Here is a 22,460-nt window from a genome sequence, read left to right as displayed (position 1 = left end):
ATCAAATTTATCAGAAATACAGTGTAGACGTTGTAAATTACTGTTGTAGCTGGAAATGAGATTTTTTTAATGGAATATCTACATAGGTGTACAGAGGCCCATTATCAGCAACCACCACTCCTATGTTCCATTGACACGTTGTGTTAGCTAATCCAAGTTTATCATTTTAAAAAGGCTAATTGATCATTAGAAAACCCTTTTGCAATTATGTTAGCACAGCTGATAACTGTTGTTCTGATTAAAGAAGCAATAAAACTGGCCTTCTTTAGACTAGTTGAGTATATGGAGCATCTGGAGAAACAAAGAACTTTCTTCTGAGACTCATTAGTCTATTCTTGTTCTGGGAAATGAAGACTATCCCATGCAAGAAATTGCCAAGAAACTGAAGATCTCCTACAACGCTGTGTACTACTCCCTTCACAGAACAGCACAAACTGAAGATCTCCTACAACGCTGTGTACTACTCCCTTCACAGAACAGCACAAACTGAAGATCTCCTACAACGCTGTGTACTACTCCCTTCACAGAACAGCACAAACTGGCTCTAACCAGAACAGAAAGGAGCGGCTTTTCTTTCAAAATCAAGAACATTTCCAAACTTTTGAACGGTAGTGCACACACACACACACACACAGTAGAAAAGGGCTAATGCCACATTTGACAGTCTTTTACACAGTCTGGAGTCATGTTCATTTAGTTTTAGGGAGCAGAACCTACAGTAGCTTAGCATTGTAAAGAAACAGCCTGGGAGAGCATGTAAACATCTGGCCTACATTAGCCTTTCTCTCATGTCGTAGAGGAGAGATCAGTTAGTCCAACTGGCGTGTCTCTGATGGAAACTACAATAAGAAGGGAAGGATATCTGACAAACCAATGCATCTTTATTGGTTGATCACTGTTTTAGAAAGTTCTGTAAAAAAAACATCAATACCTCACTCAAATCAAAACACAATTTGCTTTTCAATATTCATAAAAAAAATAAAATCAAATAATTACAAAATGGCTTCTTAATAGCCATGGAAGGAATCTTAATGTGTGTTTGCGTAGGACAGTGTGACAATGCCGACTGTGACTTGGTTTGTCTGTGGTCCTGAGTGGATACACACACGGAGAGATATTATCTGAGACAATTGATGTCCCTGTAAGCCAGTCTCTCACACACACACACACACCTCTCCCGAAATACAAGAACTAAAGGACTGCGGATGGAGGGACCACAGAGAAATGTATAAGAGCTTCACAAAAAGGTACATGAATTCTTCTGTTACACTGTTTCAAAACAAGGTGAACAGTGATATTACATGTTGCCATATCTAATATCCTTTATGTAGACCATCTGCTTCACTAGGCTGCAGTACCCAGAGGTCCACACACACACCGAGCCCAGGAACAGCTGTAGACGAGTGACTGTGTGAGAGACCTACACAGCCTCACACACACACAGTTCATTCATTCTCTTACAGGTCAAACAGTGAGGAGTGATAGGTGTGTGTGTGTGTGTGTGTGTGTGTGTGTGAGCGCCTCGCCAACAGGTCGTACGGCGAGACGGTTATGAGTCACTGCTGCTGGGCCTGGCCTGGGAAAAGATGTTCGGTCTCAGAGGGCATCATCATTCTGGAATCGGTCCCTTGACCTCTCTGGATCACCACCAGTATGCCAATCAGAATCCAGAAAAAGAAGTTCACCCACACTGCTGTCTGGAGAGAGGAAGGTGGGAGAGAGAGAGTAGAAGGGAGGGAGGGAGAGTAGAAGCAAATAGTCTGTTAATGAGATCTGATGTCATAACTGTCTGTTAATACTGACCCCAGACCTGTACAGTCCAGTGTAGAACGGTCTGTTAATACTGACCCCAGACCTGTACAGTCCAGTGTAGAACGGTCTGTTAATACTGACCCCAGACCCGTACAGTCCAGTGTAGAACTGTCTGTTAATACTGACCCCAGACCCGTACAGCCCAGTGTAGAACTGTCTGTTAATACTGACCCCAGACCCGTACAGTCCAGTGTAGAACTGTCTGTTAATACTGACCCCAGACCTGTACAGTCCAGTGTAGAACTGTCTGTTAATACTGACCCCAGACCTGTACAGTCCAGTGTAGAACGGTCTGTTAATACTGACCCCTGCGTTGTACAGCCCAGTGTAGAACTGCGTTCCCGTGTAAGGACTGATCCAGGTCCTAGACTGAGCCTGTTCACATCTAGATGGGAGTAAATGCAGAATTCAAACATTTTCTCGAGGAATGTTTTCAAACTACTACTGCCCACACAATTCAAAAACCATGACATCTGAAGAAAAGAGAAGTCCATATAGCCTCATTACCACCTGGTACCCCTACATATTGACTCATTACCACCTGGTACCCCTACATATAGACTCATTACCACCTGGTACCCCTACATATAGACTCATTACCACCTGGTACCCCTACATTTAGCCTCATTACCACCTGGTACCCCTACATATTGACTCATTACCACCTGGTACCCCTACATATAGCCTCATTACCACCTGGTACCCCTACATATAGACTCATTACCACCTGGTACCCCTACATATAGCCTCATTACCACCTGGTACCCCTACATTTAGCCTCATTACCACTTGGTACCCCTACATATAGACTCATTACCACCTGGCACCCCTACATATAGCCTCATTACCACCTGGCACCCCTACATATAGCCTCATTACCACCTGGTACCCCTACATTTAGCCTCATTACCACCTGGTACCCCTACATTTAGCCTCATTACCACCTGGTACCCCTACATTTAGCCTCATTACCACCTGGCACCCCTACATTTAGCCTCATTACCACCTGGCACCCCTACATTTAGCCTCATTACCACCTGGCACCCCTACATTTAGCCTCATTACCACCTGGCACCCCTACATATAGCCTCATTACCACCTGGCACCCCTACATATAGCCTCATTACCACCTGGCACCCCTACATATAGCCTCATTACCACCTGGTACCCCTACATATAGCCTCATTACCACCTGGTACCCCTACATATAGCCTCATTACCACCTGGTACCCCTACATATAGCCTCATTACCACCTGGTACCCCTACATATAGCCTCATTACCACCTGGTACCCCTACATATAGCCTCATTACCACCTGGTACCCCTACATATAGCCTCATTACCACCTGGTACCCCTACATATAGCCTCATTACCACCTGGTACCCCTACATATAGCCTCATTACCACCTGGTACCCCTACATATAGCCTCATTACCACCTGGTACCCCTACATATAGCCTCATTACCACCTGGTACCCCTACATATAGCCTCATTACCACCTGGTACCCCTACATATAGCCTCATTACCACCTGGTACCCCTACATATAGCCTCATTACCACCTGGTACCCCTACATATAGCCTCATTACCACCTGGTACCCCTACATATAGCCTCATTACCACCTGGTACCCCTACATATAGCCTCATTACCACCTGGTACCCCTACATTTAGCCTCATTACCACCTGGTACCCCTACATTTAGCCTCATTACCACCTGGTACCCCTACATTTAGCCTCATTACCACCTGGTACCCCTAAATTTAGCCTCATTACCACCTGGTACCCCTACATATAGCCTCATTACCACCTGGTACCCCTACATATTGACTCATTACCACCTGGTACCCCTACATTTAGCCTCATTACCACCTGGTACCCCTACATATAGCCTCATTACCACCTGGTACCCCTACATAGACTCATTACCACATGGTACCCCTACATAGCCTCATTACCACCTGGTACCCCTACATAGACTCATTACCACCTGGTACCCCTACATAGACTCATTACCACCTGGTACCCATACATAGACTCATTACCACCTGGTACCCATACATAGCCTCATTACCACCTGGTACCCCTACATATTGACTCAGTACTGCTACTCCTTGTATATAACCTCATTATTGTTATTTTATTGTGTTACTATTTCTTCTTTTATTTTGCATTGTTGGGATAAAGCTTGTACGTAACATTTTCCCGGTAAAGTCTACACCCGTTCTATTAGTCTCATGACCAATAACATTTAGTTTATTTTTCCCGTCTACTTGTAGTAGCAGTAACCACAGATTTAACATGAAGACAAGTCACTGGAGAAGTTGTGCATCTAGAGGATGTTATGGTACCTGGTGACGTTGGGGACAGCGTGTAGGACAGAGTCACACAGAGAGTCTCTTCCGACCTTCAACACACAGCCCGTCACCAGGAGGAAGAAGAGAAACACTCCACACACCACCAGGGTCACGTTCAGCCATAGACGCTCTCTGGAAACACACACACACACACACACGGTCAGATAGACATTGCGGAGTGTTGAATTCTGGGTTTCCAAACGTGAACATCTCGGCACACGGTCAGATTCAGTCATACAGCGCCTTCGGGAACATCTTCGGGAAGCACTCAGACCCTTCGAACTGTTCCACCGTGTGTTACATTACAGCCTTATTCTAAAAATTATTCAAATCAGACCCCCCCCTAATGATCAATCTGCACACAATACCCCATAAGGACAAAGCAACAAAAAAAACAGGTTTAGACATTTTAGCAAATGTATTAAAGATAAACTGGACCATTACATTTACATAAGTATTCAGGCCCTTTACTCAGTACTTTGTTGAAGCACCTTTGGCAGCGATTACAGTCTTGAGTGTTCTTGGGTAGGACGCTACAAGCTTGGCACACCTGTATTTAAGGAGTTTCTCCCATTCCTCTCAGCAGATCCTCTCAAGCTGTGGCAGTTTGGATGGGGGGTGTTGCTGCACAGCTATTTTCAGAAAATGTACACGTGAAAAACATCCCCACAGCATAATGCTGCCACCACCATGCTTCACCATAGGGATGGTGCCACCACCATGCTTCACCGTAGGGATGGTGCCACCACCATGCTTCACCGTAGGGATGGTGCCACCACCATGCTTCACCATAGGGATGGTGCCACCACCATGCTTCACCATAGGGATGGTGCCAGGTTTCCTCCAGACGTGACACTTGGCATTCAGGCCAAATAGTTCAATCTTGGTTTCATCAAACCAAAGAATCTTGATTCTCATGGTCTGAGAGTCTTTAGGTGGCTTTTGGCAAATTCCAAGCTGGCAGTCATGTGCCTTTTACTGAGGAGTGGCTTCCGTCTGGCCACTCTACCATAAAGGCCTGATTGGTGGAGTGCAGCAGAGATGGTTGTCCTTCTAGAAGGTTCTCTCATCTCCACAGAGGAACTCTGGAGCTCTCAGACTGACCATCAGGTTCTTGGTCACCTCCCCGACTAAGGCCCTTCTCTACCGATTGGTCAGTTTGGCCAGGTGGCCAGCACTAGGAAGAGTCTTGGTGGTTCCAAACTTATTCCATTTAAGAATGATGGAGGCCATTGTGTTCTTGGGGACCTTCAATGCTGCAGACATTTTTTTGGTACCCATCCCCAGATCTGTACCTCAACACAATCCTGTCTCTGAGCTCTACGGACAATTCCTTCAACCTCATGGCTTAGTTTTTGCTCTGACATGCACTGTCAACCGTGGGACCTTATATAGACAGGTGTTTGCCTTTCAAAATCATGTCCAATCAATTGAATTTACCACAGATGGACTCCAGTCAAGTTGTAGAAACATCAAGGATGATCAATGGAAACAGGATGCACCTGAGCTCAATTTATAGTCTCATATCAAACGGTCTGAATACTAATGTAAATAAGGTCTGTTTATTTGCCACAAATTTCAAACAATCTGTTTTCTCTTTGTTATTATGGGGTATTGTGTGTAGATTGATGAGGATGGTAAATACATTTCATCCATTTTACAATAAGGCTATAACGTTACAAAATGTGGAAAAAGCCAAAGGGTCTGAATACTTTCCCGAAGGAGCCGCACGTCGTTAAGTTAAATGGATGGTTTTACAACGTCTTGACACACACACTCAGAAAGTCTCATAGGACTGTGTCACACCCACCAATGAGTCATGTAAAATATCATATGTACACACACAAACCCGTAACACACACGCCCCCTCTCCCAGACACACAAACCCCCTTCCCCCATTCACACTTACCTGTTAACCCCTCCATCCAGGCAGCATGTATATATCCAGTACAGTGATATAGAGAAGCAGAACACTGCTACACACACTGAGATAGCAGAGACAAAGTAACAGAGAGAAGGAGAGCTGGAGGTCTGGACCAATATGGAGCCTGATGAGGAGTTGTGGTTCACTGTTCCATAGAGCATACAGAGCCCCCCGAAGCTACCCTGGAAAGAGAGAGCATCCGCATTGGTTGAGTTCATTAGTAGTCTACCTACATAGCTGTGAAAAAGTTTATATTATTTGGGTGAGACTAACAAATGGGACCCTCCCCGGCCGGTAAATAGACCATGATAATGAGTTTAGATAACTTAGCAATATCATATTTGTTTGCTGACATGGGCTAATTGACTGACATAACAAAAACTGCTGATGCAAACATTTAATAATTGCACATTGTGTATTTTATGATTCTAACAGAGTTCCCCCAAAGAAATTACACTGCAACAAAGTCAGAATTTGCAAAAATAAAATGTTTTTTTGGTTTTAGGCATACGATTAGCAGTGTTGGTAAAGACATTTACTAATATATATATATATATATATATAATTAACATGTGTAAACGTTTTTTTTATGAATTTCCTGACTACACTCAGCATTTGCATCTCCACTTTAGAAACAGGCCATCTACATTTCCTGGTTGTAAGCAAACCACAATATCCAGAATTCATAGCGACTTCAGGATGTAGTACCGCCCCCTGTCGAGGTGGATCCTGGGTGTCAACAGGTAGCTAACGTTACTCACTGGACCAGCCACTCGTTCATAAAACATCAGCTTGTGAATAACCGTTTATTTTTGTGTAGACAACAACTGTTACGATTTAGTCCCGGTGTGGTGCTCCGTACCTAGCTGTACAAACTACAAACAAGCACAGTCATGTCATCAATTACCTTATCAAGAAGTTGAGCAGAGGTACGGACGTAGCTAACTTAGCGACCTGGCTAACTACCGCAGAGGCTAATGTGACTGGCTTGTGTTCAAATCCCATCAACGTCAACATCAAGCTCAGCACTAGGAACTAGTGTAAGTCACCTTTGCTAAATATTTCCATGACTCCACGTTGAGTAAATAAATATACTGGAGCTAGGCATAAATTAGCTTTGAAACGGTTGGCAGCATTCTGCCTTCAAGTTTTCAGCCATTCACTTCAACTGGCTCATCTGAACTACAATCCCAAAGCTTTGTTTTAAAATGTTTAGAAACGTCAATAAATCAGCGCGAAATAATATTTAAAAAAAATAAAAACACTGTTGCAGATCCATAAAGCTATGGATCCTCCATCCTACTAAACTACACTGTAGCAGTTACAGATCCACACAGCCTCCATCCTACTAAACTACACTGTAGTAGTTACAGATCCACACAGCCTCCATCCTACTAAACTGTAGTAGTTAGAGCCATACAGCTATAGAGCCTCCATCCTACTAAACTGTAGCAGTTACAGATCCGTACAGCTATAGAGCCTCCATCCTACTAAACTACACTGTAGTAGTTACAGATCCGTACAGCTATAGAGTCTCCATCCTACTAAACTACACTGTAGCAGTTACAGATCCACACAGCCTCCATCCTACTAAACTACACTGTAGTAGTTACAGATCCACACAGCCTCCATCCTACTAAACTACACTGTAGTAGTTAGAGCCATACAGCTATAGAGCCTCCATCCTACTAAACTAAGTGTGTATTGATGGGGACAAAGTAGTAAAATGCTGGTTAACCACTGCCTGGTGTTTGTCCTACATATTGACCTTGACACCAGCTTTATGTAGTAGAGATGCTGTAGACCTTATTGGATGAAAGCTTTCTGCTGGGAACTCAAGCTCACCATCTGACTCTGAAGAGGAAAAGACGGGCTGGCAAGAGCCAAAGTGTCTAGTCTAAGAGTCCAATGTCATGGAGCTCATGAAGTTCTGCCAGACCAACTGCCATTGGCCAGCAGCCACAGACCAGCAGCCATTGGCCAACAAGATGAGGTTCACCAGCTAAAGAACATTCTGGAACCAAGATCATGAAGTCAAATATATATATATATTTTTTTTTCACCAGGTAGGCCAGTTGAGAACAAGTTCTCATGTACAACTGCGACCTGGCCAAGATAAAGCAAAGCAGTGCGACACAAACAGTTACACATGAAATACACGTGTACAAACATACAGTCAATAACACAATAGAAAAAGTCTATATATAGTATATGCAAATTAATTCAGATTAGGGAGGTAAGGAAATAAATAGGCCATAGTGGCAAAATAATTACAATTTAACAAATAAACACTGGAGTGATATATGTGCAGAAGATGAATGTGCAAGTAGAGATACTGGTGTGCAAAAGGAGCAAAATAAAAAAGTTCTGCCAGACCAGCAGCCACTGGCCTGCAGCCACAGACCAGCAGCCACTGGCCTGCAGCCACAGACCAGCAGCCACAGACCTGCAGCCACTGGCCTGCAGCCACAGACCAGCAGCCATTGGCCTGCAGCCACAGACCAGCAGCCACTGGCCTGCAGCCACTGGCCTGCAGCCACAGACCAGCAGCCATTGGCCTGCAGCCATTGGCCTGCAGCCACAGACCAGCAGCCATTGGCCTGCAGCCACAGACCAGCAGCCATTGGCCTGCAGCCACAGACCAGCAGCCATTGGCCTGCAGCCACAGACCAGCAGCCACTGGCCTGCAGCCACAGACCAGCAGCCACAGACCAGCAGCCATTGGCCTGCAGCCACAGACCAGCAGCCATTGGCCTGCAGCCACAGACCAGCAGCCATTGGCCTGCAGCCACAGACCAGCAGCCATTGGCCTGCAGCCACAGACCAGCAGCCATTGGCCTGCAGCCACAGACCAGCAGCCATTGGCCTGCAGCCACAAACCAGCAGCCATTGGCCAACAAGATGAGGTTCACCAGCTAAAGAACATTCTGGAACCAACAATACATTCATATTCAGTTAGACTGATGTTGTAGTATAATATAGAATGTCTAGTATGCTCACAACTGTAAAAATGTCTAGATATTGCTAGCTGTTGTACATATGTATATAACCGTGTTTGATCAAATGTTTTATATCATTTTTAAATATATTTTTTTACAAATGTACTGACAAGTGATTAAATGTTTCCAGCTGCATCAGAAACTAATAAAATGTTGACTTCAACTTATTGATCCATTCATTTCAGATAATCATGAAATGTCTTTAGTAGCTAGCTACACTCCTACGCCGCAAAACAAAATGACGAGGGAGTTGATCTATCATATAAACTTTACATTTGTTGAAAAATTAAAACGTGTTTTAGTAAAACAGTATAATTAGTCTGTCAATATAGCAAATAAGTAGACATGACTTGTATTCATGACAAATGTTTATTTGCGCTGGAAACCGAGGTGGTTTTACACAGCAGTATGCAGGAACAGTGATTGTATTGCATGACATACACTGAACAAAAACACAACAGGTAAAGTGATGGTCCCATGTTTCATGCACGGAAATAAAAGATTGCAGAAATGTTCCCTACGTACAAAAAGCCTCTCAAATGTTGTTCATATCTGTTAGTGAGAATATGGCCTTTGCCAAGATAATCCATCCAATTGACAGCGTCGGCATATCAAGGAGCTGATAAAACAGCATAATCATTACACAGGTGGACCTTGTGCTGGGGACAATAAAAGACCACTCTAAAATGTGCAGTTGTGTCACACAACGCCACAGATGTCTCAAGTTTTGAGGGAGTGTGCAATTGGCATGCTGACTGCAGGAATGTTCACCAGAGCTGTTGCCAGAGACTTTAATGTTAATTTTATCTACCATAAGCCACTTCCACCCGGACAGCTGATGAAAGTGAAGAGTATTTCTGTCTGTCATAAACCCCTTTCGTGAGGAAAAAAACTAATTCTGATTGGGGAGCCAGGCCCACTCCCAGGTGGGTGGGCCTATGCCCTCCCAGACCCACCCATGTCTACAGCCTTGTACAGTCATGTGAAATCCATAGATTAGGACCTAATGAATTTATTTCAATTGACTGATTTCCTTATAAAGAACTGTAACTCAGTAAAATCGTTGTGTTTATATTTCTGTTCAGTGTATGTATGTATATACACTGTAGACGAAAAATAAAACTACTAACACCTATGACAAATACTACACTTCTACAGAGGGAATACTCATAAGATGTGTTTGGGTTGTGCAGCGAGTTGTTCAGAGTCACTTTGACACAAGGAGAGATCGTTGTAATGGACTTTTTCACATCGGAGTCATCAACTTCTTTATACCCAACATACTGTGTGGCGTGTGACGGATAAATTGCTTTGAATGGCCCCAACAACACGTGACCTGCAGGCAAGGGGATTTGGTGTCCTGTACCTAGCTTCTCCACATGTGGAACAAAGTCTGAAAAGCATCTGTAGGCCGCCAAGCCCTATTGTCTGTAACAGGATGACAACAAACAAACAGCTATTAGACTTTCATGGGCAATCGTTGTATACCGTCTGTATTCCTACTGAAGCAGAATGGTGTAGAATATTAGATCTCACAGACACGTTAGCTAGCTAGCTTCAGCACAGGTATAGTGACTCCAAAACTAATATGAGTCAAAGTCAGTCATTCTTTTACCCTTAGTAATCATCAAAACACTTCTCCAGTTTGTTTGTAATGAGATGCACTGAGGCTAGCTAGCTATAACATTAGGCTACAGGACATTTCGGGTATAGAAAACAAAGCTAGCTAGCTATAACATTAGGCTACAGTACATTTCGGGTATAGAAAACAAAGCTAGCTAGCTATAACATTAGGCTACAGTACATTTCGGGTATAGAAAACAAAGCTAGCTAGCTATAACATTAGGCTACAGTACATTTCGGGTATAGAAAACAAAGCTAGCTAGCTATAACATTAGGCTACATTACATTTTGGGTATAGAAAACAAAGCTAGCTAGCTATAACATTTACAGTACATTTTGGGTATAGAAAACAAAGCTAGCTAGCTATAACATTCGGCTACAGTACATTTTGGGTATAGAAAACAGAGCTAGCTAGCTATAACATTCGGCTACAGTACATTTTGGGTATAGAAAACAAAAGCTAGCTAGCTATAACACTAGGCTACAGTACATTTTGGGTATAGAAAACAAAGCTAGCTAGCTATAACACTAGGCTACAGTACATTTTGGGTATAGAAAACAAAGCTAGCTAGCTATAACATTAGGCTACAGTACATTTCGGGTATAGAGCTAGCTAGCGCAACTTAGTTAGCTTGGCTTGTAGTGGCACAAGAAAGACCCGTTACTGCCGAATTGATCAGGAACAATACAGCCGTGTGTGAAAACAGAGTTTATTTTGCTAGCTTGCTACCGACAGCAAAAAAAAAAAACTTACTCGTTTGCCATTTGCCCTCCCAGTCGAGCTGGTCGACGTCATCTTGTGTGTTCTGAAGAACGTCTCCAGCACACCTCTATTAAAAAAAAATTTTTTAAACGGTGGTCTTGTCACACGATCCATGGGGTGTGCCGTGACCCTCTCCAGTAACAACTATTCCATCGAATTCGTAGCAGCACAGACATCCCTCTTCTTTTTGTCATGGCTGGACAGCACCTGCATAGGCCACACCAGGCTGGACAACACCTGCATAGGCCACACCAGGCTGGACAACACCTGCATAGGCCACACCAGGCTGGACAACACCTGCATAGGCCACACCAGGCTGGACAACACCTGCATAGGCCACACCAGGCTGGACAACACCTGCATAGGCCACACCAGGCTGGACAACACCTGCATAGGCCACACCAGGCTGGACAACACCTGCATAGGCCACACCAGGCTGGACAACACCTGCATAGGCCACACCAGGCTGGACAACACCTGCATAGGCTGGACACACCAGGCTGGACAACACCTGCATAGGCCACACCAGGCTGGACAACACCTGCATAGGCCACACCAGGCTGGACAACACCTGCATAGGCCACACCAGGCTGGACAACACCTGCATAGGCCACACCAGGCTGGACAACACCTGCATAGGCCACACCAGGCTGGACAACACCTGCATAGGTCACACCAGGCTGGACAACACCTGCATAGGTCACACCAGGCTGGACAACACCTGCATAGGCCACACAAGGCTGGACAACACCTGCATAGGCCACACCAGGCGGAGTCTGATCGCGGCTTCCTCATCGGTGCTTGCTGGTCTCGCAATTCTTGTTCTCTACTTCTGAACTCCTCTTCAGTGTATTCCGGCTCAAATGAATAGGGTTGTATGTAAAAAGAATATCACAAGCCCGATGAAGCCCGATGCGAAGGATATACTGTTTCCTCGGGAACAGGCCCCGATCCCCATGAAAAACCCACTGCCCTCCATTCTGCTAGCAAACGTGCAATCCTTGGAGAATAAAATCGACAAGTTACGTGGAAGATTAAACTACCAACGGGACATTAAAAACGAACATATTATGCTTCACTGAGTCGTGGCTGAACGACGACAATATCAATCTGGTTATACAATGTATCGGCAGGATAGAACAGCGGGGCCTGGTAAGACAAGGGGCGGGGGACTATGTATTTTTGTAAAAAAAAAACAGCTGGTGCACGATATCTAAGGAAGTCTCGAGCTATTGCTCGCCTGAGGTAGAGTTTCTCATGATAAGCTGTAGACCACATTACCTCCCGAGAGAGTTTATCTATATTCTTTGTAACAGTTTACCTACCACCACAGTCAGAGGCTGGCACTAAGATGGCATTGAATGAGCTGTATTCCACCATAAGCAAACAAGAAACCGCTCATCCAGAGGCGGTGCTCCTAGTGGCCAGGGACTTTAATGCAGGGAAACTTTAATCTGTTTTCCCAAATTTCTATCAGCATGTTAAATGTGCAACCAGAGGAAAACATTATTATTTTTTTTTACTCTGGACCACCTATACTTCACACATAGATACGCATACAAAGCTCTCCCTCTGGCAAATCTGACCACAATTATATCCTCCTGATTCCTGCTTACAAGCCAAAATTAAAAGCAGGAAGCACCAGTGACTCGGCCTATAAAAAAAAGTGGTCAGATGAAGCAGATGTAAAGTTTAAGGACTGTTTTTCTAGCACAGACTGGAGTATGTTCTGGGATTCATCCGATGGCATTGAGGAGTACACCACATCAGTCACCAGCTTCATCAATAAGCTCATCAATGATGTCATCCCCACAGTGATCGTACGTACATACCCCAACCAGAATGCATGGATTACAGGCAGCATCCTCACTGAACTAAAGGGTAGAGCTGCCGCTTTCAAGGAATGGAACTAATCCGGAAGCTTATAAGAAATCCCGCTATGCTCTCCGACGAACCATCAAACAGGCAAAGCATCAATACAGGACTAAGATCGAATCCTACTACACCGGCTCAGACGCTTGTCGGATGTGGCAGGGCTTGCAAACCATTACAGACTACAAAGGGAAGCACAGCCGAGAGCTGCCCAGTGACACGAGCCTACCAGATGAGCTAAACTACTTCTACGCTCGCTTTGATGCAAATAACACTGAAACATGCATGAGAGCACCAGCTGTTCCGGAAGACTGATCACGCTCGCCACAGCCGATTAGAGTAAGACCTTTAAACAGGTCAACATTCACAAGGCAGCAGGGCCAGACAGATTACCAGGATGTGTACTGCAAGCATGCACTGACCAATTGGCAAGTGTCTTCACTGACATTTTCAACATCTCCCGAGTCTGTAATACAAACATGTTCAAAACAGGCCACCTTCGTGTTCTTGTGCACAGGCACTAAGGTAACCTGCCTAAATGACTACCGACCTGTAGCACTCACATCTGTAGCCATGAAGTGCTTTCAAAGACTGGTCATGGCTCACATCATTATCCCAGAAACCATAGACCAACTCCAATTTGCATACCACCCCAACAGACCCACAGATGATGTAATCTCTATTGCACTCCACACTGCCCTTTCCCACTTGGACAAAAGGAACACCTATGTGAGAATGCTATTCTTTGACTACAGCTCAGCTTTCAACACCATAGTGACCTCAAAGCTCATCAAAAAAAACTCAGGACCCTGTGACTAAACACCTCCCTCTGCAGCTGGATGCTGGACTTCCTGACAGGCCATCCCCAGGTGGTAAGGGTAGGTAACAACACATCCGCCACGCTGATTCTCAGGGGTGCGTGCTCAGAGACCTCCTGTTCACTCACGACTCCAACACCCTCATTAAGTTTGCAGATGGCACAACAGTGGTAGGCCTGGTCACCGACAATGACGAGGCAGCCTCGGGAGGAGATCAGAGACCTGACAGTGTGGTGCCAGGACAACAACCTCTCGCTCAACGTGATCAAGACAAAGGAGAGGATTGTGGACTACAGGAAAAGGAGTACTGAGCACACCCCCATTCTCATCAACGGGGCTGTAGTGGAGCAGGTTGAGAGCCTTAAGTTCCTTGGTGTCCACATCCCCAACAAACTAACATGTTCCAAGCACACCAAGACAGTCGTGAAGAGGGCATGACAAAACCTATTCCCCCTCTGGAGACTGATAATATTTGGCATGGGCCCTCAGATCCTAAAAAGGTTCTACAGCTGCACCATCGAGAGCATCACTGCTTGGTATGGCAACTGCTCGGCGTCCGACCGCAAGGCACTACAGAGGGTAGACTCCAGCCACCCTAGTCATAGACTGTTCTCTCTGCTACCACATGACAAGCGGTACCGGAGCTCCAAGTCTAGGTCCAAGAGGCTTCTAAACAGCTTCTAGCCCCAAGCCATAAGACTCTTGAACACCTAATTAAATGGCTACCCAGACTATTCACATTTCCCCTCACCCCCTTCCACGCTGCTGCTACTCTCTGTTGTCATCTATGCATAGTCACTTAAATGACTCTACCTACATGTACATATTACCTCAACTAACCGGTGCCTTCACACATTAACGCTGTATCGGTACCCTCCTGTATATAGTCTCGCTATTGTTATTTAGTGCTGCTCTTTAATTCCTTGTTACTTTTCTCTCTTATTCATATATTTTTTAATACTGCATTGTTGATTAGGGGCTCGTAAGGAAGCATTTCACTGTAAAGGGTTGAATACCTGTTGTATGTGACTAATACTATTTTATACACCCGCTCATTACTCATAATTATGTAGGGAGACTTGAAAAACACCCCAAATAGAGGCTAGTGATTTAGTTTCACTTTAAGGTTTAAATCTAATTTTAAGAAGTGCAATTCCCACCTCTTGTTTGTTTCTTTTCTTTACATACAATATCCTGTGATCAATATGATGATTTCTCTCTCCTTTTTTTGTTGTTTGGTGGGTACATGTGGTATAAACTGAGTGTAAATTGACATGAATATTGTACCTGTAACCCCCCAAAAGACAAAGCAAATACATTTTTTAGAAATGGATGTGTTTGGTGAATTTGTGGGTATAGAAGCTTGTGAAGACCCAGTCACAATCTTTAGCTACACTTCCTGGTCTGTTACAGTAGGCCTAGGTTATGAATAGGTAAAACTAGGAAAGTAGCCTAGTTTGAGAGGGAGACGGCAGCTGTATTGTCGGGTAAACTTTGTGAACTTGTCGGTTTAATTTGAACTAATAATCCCCATAATGGTCTTGCTTGGTCGAAAGAACTGAGTCACAAGTGTTTTCCTGAACTTTATGAGTGTCACTATTTTGGGGGGGATGGCATTGATCAGTCATTAGGCATGTATGGACAGTTTCCATTTCATTTCTCACTCTCTCAACCTGCCATTGTAGAGAACAAACTGTACTTTCACTTTGTTTTCGTAGGGAAGTGTGATTTAACCCAATGATTAACCCTAAAAACACAGCACTTCGATAAAGCTACGACTGGCAGTAACGTTTTCGCAGCAGGTTAGGAGAATTAAGGCAGCAGGTTAAAGATAATTCGATTATGGTTAGGAAAAGCATTATGGAAAACGCTCTCCTAGCCTTCAACGAAAAGTCACTTCCGGTCGTAGCTGTATCGAAGTAGCGTGCTTTTTGGCCGCCACTTGTCAAACTAACTATTTGGTTAAGGCTTATAGGAAGTTAAGGAAAACCTCCATATTCTACCACAGGTATTTTTTGCTGCGATAATAAAAAAAAGTTAGCTACGGTGTACAGACGCTTCATAAAACATACCAGAGTTAGGCCTAACATTCCCCCCAGTGAAATTATTTAGCCCATCAGGTGATTCCAATAAAGAAATGTCTACTTGGAAAGTCAATCAAAGCTAAAACTGTGCAACTGCGACATAAACTTTGTCCAAAGCAGACTGCGCGTCAAAACATCGGTCAACATTACAAAATGTCAGCAAAGTTAACATAAGAAGTCAAAGTTATATTCTTACCTGTACGATAGTGAGAGAAGATGCCGTGACTATTCCACACACGAAAGAACTGGCGTATAAGCCCATCTCAAGGAGAAGCAGCCACGGGATCACCATCATGGTCCCCCTGTTCAAGCCCTCTCGCTCTCTCCGCAGTCTACCGGACCGCGTGACAGACAGCGGTGTTTTTTTTAACGTTTTTCAGTTGACGCGACGACGTCACAGCACCAACCTGCCTTGCTGTGGCACCGCTGCAGTCCCCGACGGAGCGTTTTCCGTCCCCTCACCTTGTGCTTCTCTGCCTGTGCGCTGTTGCGGTAACTTCCGTTGCACAGACAGCTTCTCCAACTCTCGTTTGCGGCAGAATGTTCTGTGGGAAAACTCTCTAAATGCTATCAAAAACATAGAAACTCTCGAACCGTTGGCAAAACGCCCCAATGGCAACCTGAACAGTAGCTGCTAACCTCTTTTACCAACTAAAGTCGCTGGAGGGGTCTGAAAACTCGCTAAATAGACAACACTGACTGACAAAGACGGTAGCGGGGACGCGCTCCAACCATTTATATCCGCGTTCTGGAACTGACTCGGAAGTGCGCATTCGATACAGTTGAGACACTTCCACCACAATCGAAAATATTATCTGGAGCAAATGTTTTTGACCTGCCCTGTCCTGGTGTAAATAATTTCAATATTGTGGTGGTTGCTGTAACATGTGGGGGGGGCAGAGAGCTAGAGAGAGCATCCGCCTGGTATACCAGCCTACAGTAGCAGCCAATGTGTGGTGTTCAATGTAGGACTACATTCTGTGAGACTTTTGAAAAATCCTGCAGGGCTTGACATTAACCTGTTCATCCACTTCTGCTTCAGACAAGGAGGTGACTGAACATGGTGTTGTGTTGTTTGATGCAAGACACTTTACAAAATAAAATGCATTATTATTCCCATACCATTATTACAGAGAATCAGACCAATTATACTCCCCTCTGCCTATTGGCTACTTAACTATCCATTGTTGAAGGTACATTAAGGTACACTATCCATTGTTGAAGGTACATTATCCATTGTTGAAGGTACATTAAGGTACACAATCCATTGTTGAAGGTACATTAAGGTACATTATCCATTGTTGAAGGTACATCAAGGTACACTATCCATTGTTGTTGGTAGATTATCCATTGTTGAAGGTAGATTATCCATTGTTGAAGGTAGATTATCCATTGTTGAAGGTAGATTATCCATTTCAAATGATAGGTTTATAAAACATGTACCGTAGGCTGCCACTCAGAAGGAAAAGAAAAACAGTAAGAAATGCAGAGAGAGTTTAAGTGATAATACATTCAATATATAAACAGGAGAAGACAAAATAAGTGAGTCTCCACCCTTCCCAACTAAGATAATCGTTTTTTAAACAAACCCGCTTTGGTCCAGACGGAAGTAAGTTTCGAGACGGAACGACAGAATAAAAATACATGTAAAAAATTAAATATCTGTGTTTATCAAATATAGAGATAAGAGCACTGGGTGGCATCCTTCAATAAAAGCTACGTTTGTGCTGTATCTACACCCCTTACAAAGGAACAGCTGTGTTAATCAGTTGAAGGAAGTAACAGTGGAACTCATCTTTGGTTGTGTCACAAACGTCGTCAGGGAGATGACCGGACCAAGGTGCAGCGTGGTGAGCGTACGTTTCCTCTTTATTTAGACTGGCACCAAGGTGCAGCGTGGTGGGCGTACTCTTTATTTAGACTGGGACCAAGGTGCAGCGTGGTGGGCGTACTCTTTATTTAGACTGGGACCAAGGTGCAGCGTGGTGGGTGTACTCTTTATTTAGACTGGGACCAAGGTGCAGCGTGGTGGGCGTACTCTTTATTTAGACTGGGACCAAGGTGCAGCGTGGTGGGCGTACTCTTTATTTAGACTGGGACCAAGGTGCAGCGTGGTGGGCGTACTCTTTATTTAGACTGGGACCAAGGTGCAGCGTGGTGGGCGTACTCTTTATTTAGACTGGGACCAAGGTGCAGCGTGGTGGGTGTACTCTTTATTTAGACTGGGACCAAGGTGCAGCGTGGTGGGCGTACTCTTTATTTAGACTGGGACCAAGGTGCAGCGTGGTGGGCGTACTCTTTATTTAGACTGGGACCAAGGTGCAGCGTGCTGAGCGTACTCTTTATTTAGACTGGGACCAAGGTGCAGCGTGGTGGGCGTACTCTTTATTTAGACTGGGACCAAGGTGCAGCGTGGTGGGTGTACTCTTTATTTAGACTGGGACCAAGGTGCAGCGTGGTGGGCGTACTCTTTATTTAGACTGGGACCAAGGTGCAGCGTGGTGGGCGTACTCTTTATTTAGACTGGGACCAAGGTGCAGCGTGGTGGGCGTACTCTTTATTTAGACTGGGACCAAGGTGCAGCGTGGTGGGCGTACTCTTTATTTAGACTGGGACCAAGGTGCAGCGTGGTGGGTGTACTCTTTATTTAGACTGGGACCAAGGTGCAGCGTGGTGGGCGTACTCTTTATTTAGACTGGGACCAAGGTGCAGCGTGGTGGGCGTACTCTTTATTTAGACTGGGACCAAGGTGCAGCGTGGTGGGCGTACTCTTTATTTAGACTGGGACCAAGGTGCAGCGTGGTGAGCGTACTCTTTATTTAGACTGGGACCACGGTGCAGCGTGGTGAGTATACATTTTCCTTTATTTAGACTGGGACCAAGGTGCAGCGTGGTGAGCGTACTCTTTATTTAGACTGGGACCACGGTGCAGCGTGGTGAGTATACATTTTCCTTTATTTAGACTGGGACCAACAAACACAACCGTGACGCTCCGTATCCTCAGAGACAACGATAGACAGCTGTCCCTGATTGAGAACCATACCCAGCCAAAACATAGAAACAGAAAACATAGAATGCCCACCCCACATCGCACCCTGGCCTAACCAAATAGAGAAATAAAACGTCTCTCTAAGGTCAGGGCGTGACAGGTTGATTCATTTGGTTTCTGTTAGTAATTCACTTGGTTCAACAGTTGCAATATCTGCTAATTGATCATTACTGCAAAGCTTGTTAACCAATAGACAACGGGCTTGATTACCATGGATGTAATGGTTGAGTCTCACATGTTGGATGGCAAACAAAAATACTGCTCTCTGTCTTATCAATAAATGTAGTTCTGTCTTGTCTTTGAAGAGAGTAGTCGCTACCTGGTCTGTAAAAGAGTGTTCATTCAGAATGCCCTGACATGGTATAAAACCTTTTTCAATTTCTGATATCTTATTTAACTGTGATTTATTCAGTCCAGATGCAAATGCATTTGTAATCGTTTTGAATAAATTCTTTAAAGGGACATTTAAAAAAAAAAAAAATATCTACTTCATATTCATCCTTTCCATATATACTGTATGCTGATATTGGTGTTGGAGATGATGAACATGAAGTTGAGAAACATTTTTTTTTTAAATCCCTTTAATTGCACCCAATAAAATCCAAGGATCATATGGACTGAGTTCTTGTTAATAATTATAAATTCAAACAATTCAGTTTCAAGTTTTTCACAGAAAGAAGTATTTTTCCAGTGAGGAGACATTAAAGCTCCTTCTCTTTATGGCTCTTCTTTAGGAGATTCAGAAAATGTTGAAGTTGGCAGTAGTGGTGGTCAGACAAGCTCATATGTTTTAATTTCTATTTTCTTAATTAAATTAAATAGAGATGTAGATAATAGTATGAAATCAATTTGTGAGAATGATTTATGCACATTTGAAAGTGCACTCTTTTGCTTTAGAGTGATGTGCTCGCCAGGCATCAATGAGGTTATTTATTTATTTTAATTTTATTTTACATTTATTTAACTAGGCAAGTCAGTTAAGAACAAATTCTTATTTTCAATGACGGCCTAGGAACAGCGGGTTAACTGCCTGTTCAGGGGCAGAACGACAGATTTGTACCTTGTCAGCTCGGGGATATGAACTTGCAACCTTTCGGTTACTAGTCCAACACTCTAACCACTAGGCTACCCTGCCGCCCCATCATAATCAGAGAGTAAATGTTGGTGAGACTTGGTTGAGTGTGGATGATAGTAGTTCTTATCAGATTTGTCCTGCATGTTTAGAATGGACATATTCTGAGAACTTGGCAAACCTACAAAAAACTGGACACATGGATGTTCTCACAATGTTCCAATGAAACGTGTCCAGAACATTCTTATTTAATAGTCTGAGAACACGGTACCCACTTTCTGGGGAAGTTTTGTTTGGCATTAAGAGAATGATCTCTTGGAAAACAGTAATTGCACATCACTGAAACGTTCATATGAAAAAAGTTTGATAATGTCCTAATGAGACTCTTACGGGAACATGTGTTTTTAAAGTTGTGGGAACATTTGTTGTTAGTACAGTGTAGACAGTGTTAATGTTGTAAATGACTATTGTAGCTGGAAACGGCTGATTTTTAATGGAATATCTACATAGGCGTACAGAGGCCCATTATCAGCAACCATCACCCCTGTGTTCCAATGGCACGTTGTGTTAGCTAATCCAAGTTTATCATTTTAAAAGACTAATTGATCATTAGAAAACCCTTTTGCAAGTATGTTAGCACAGCTGATAACTGTTGTTCTGATTAAAGAAGCATTAAAACTGGCCTTCTTTAGACTAGTTGAGTATCTGGAGCATCAGCATTTGCGGGCTCGATTACAGGCTCAAAATGGCCAGAAACAAATACCTTTCTTCTGAAACTCGTCAGTCTATTCTTGTTCTGGGAAATGAAGGCTATTTCATGTGAGAAATTGCAAAGAAACTGAAGATCTCATACAACGCTGTGTACTACTCCCTTCACAGAACAGCGCAAACTGGCCCTAACCAGAATAGAAAGAGGAGTGGGAGGCCCCGGTGCACAACTGAGCAAGAGGACAAGTACATTAGAGTGTCTAGTTTGAGAAACAGACACCTCACAATTCCTCAACTGGCAGCTTCATTAAATAGTACCTGCAAAACACCGGTCTCAACGTCAACAGTGAAGAGGTCGACTCCGGGATGCTGACCTTCTAGGCAGAGTTGCAAAGAAAAAGCCATATCTCAGACTGGCCAATAAAAATAAAAGATTAAGATGGGCAAAAGAACACAGACACTGGACAGAGGAACTCTGCCTAGAAGGCCAGCATCCCAGAGTCGCCTCTTCACTGTTGACGTTGATCTGATCAGATCACACATTCTTACCAAGAGGACCTTACTGACCCCAATAATACTGCCAAACTCACAGGGGTCTGGTGAAAGAGAGGGAGTGAGGGACAGAGAGGGAGTGATGGATAGAGAGATTCTCAGGAGACGGTCAGAGGGGAGGGACCTCTGACTTTCTCATCCAATAGATTGATGAGATGAGAGGACGAGACGATGATGCAATTGAGATTCACCCTGAGAGAGAGAGAGAGGTAGAGAGGAGGGTTAGATAGAGTAATGGAGAGAGAAGAGTATGGTAGGTTTGTGTGTGTTAACTTTCCTGTCATGAGAAAAAAAAAGTCACCATCCATGTTCCCTCTTCAATCCTCCATTTTATTTCTCAGTGTTTTCACCACTTTCCTTCATTTATTACACTGATTTTATGTCATAACATCAAAAACCTGCGTGTGTGTCTGTCATAACATCAAAAACCTGTGTGTGTCTGTCATAACATCAAAAACCTGTGTGTGTGTCTGTCATAACATCAAAAGCGTGTGTGTGTGTCATAACATCAAAAACGTGTGTGTGTGTGTGTGTCATAACATCAAAAACATCAAAAACGTGTGTGTGTGTGTGTGTCATAACATCAAAAACGTGTGTGTGTGTCTGTCATAACATCAAAGACCTGTGTGTGTGTCTGTCATAACATCAAAAACGTGTGTGTGTGTGTGTGTGTGTGTGTGTGTGTGTCTGTGTGTCATAACATCAAAAATCATCAAAAAAGTTGAGGCACAGATCTTGTCATATATTATAAACCATGGAAACACAATTAATATAATGACTATTCTAGATTCCAGTAATTCCATTTTTATGTTAAAAACCCAGCAG

General features: G+C 43.8%; 2 protein-coding genes across 2 annotated transcripts in view; both read right to left on the bottom strand.

Annotated features, from left to right (window-relative positions):
- LOC112259691 (gastrula zinc finger protein XlCGF57.1) overlaps positions 1-22,460 on the bottom strand; it is a 1,127,091-nt gene that overhangs the window by 540,258 nt on the left and 564,373 nt on the right. The gene's annotated exons all lie outside the window — the stretch shown is intronic.
- Positions 862-17,003, bottom strand: tmem179ba (transmembrane protein 179Ba). Its single transcript, XM_042329456.1, has 5 exons — positions 16,451-17,003; positions 6,081-6,277; positions 4,166-4,303; positions 2,119-2,197; positions 862-1,697 (listed from the first exon to the last, which is right to left on the bottom strand). Exons 1-5 carry the CDS (start codon positions 16,547-16,549, stop codon positions 1,557-1,559), a joined length of 654 nt encoding a protein of 217 aa, XP_042185390.1. The 5' UTR covers positions 16,550-17,003; the 3' UTR covers positions 862-1,556.

The sequence above is a fragment of the Oncorhynchus tshawytscha genome, linkage group LG10 (assembly GCF_018296145.1).
Source record: "Oncorhynchus tshawytscha isolate Ot180627B linkage group LG10, Otsh_v2.0, whole genome shotgun sequence".
NCBI lineage: Eukaryota > Metazoa > Chordata > Actinopteri > Salmoniformes > Salmonidae > Oncorhynchus > Oncorhynchus tshawytscha.
Note: the sequence above shows the minus strand (reverse complement) of the source record. Positions and strands in the feature narration are given on the sequence as shown.

Excerpts from the sequence above, each read along its gene's own strand:
- tmem179ba (XM_042329456.1), bottom strand. The coding sequence starts at position 16,549 with ATGATGGTGATCCCGTGGCTGCTTCTCCTTGAGATGGGCTTATACGCC. Across the intron at positions 6,278-16,450 it reads CTTCTCTCACTATCGTACAG|GGTAGCTTCGGGGGGCTCTG; the intron begins GTAAGAATATAA and ends CTCTCTTTCCAG. Across the intron at positions 2,198-4,165 it reads GCTGTCCCCAACGTCACCAG|ATGTGAACAGGCTCAGTCTA; the intron begins GTACCATAACAT and ends ACTCCCATCTAG.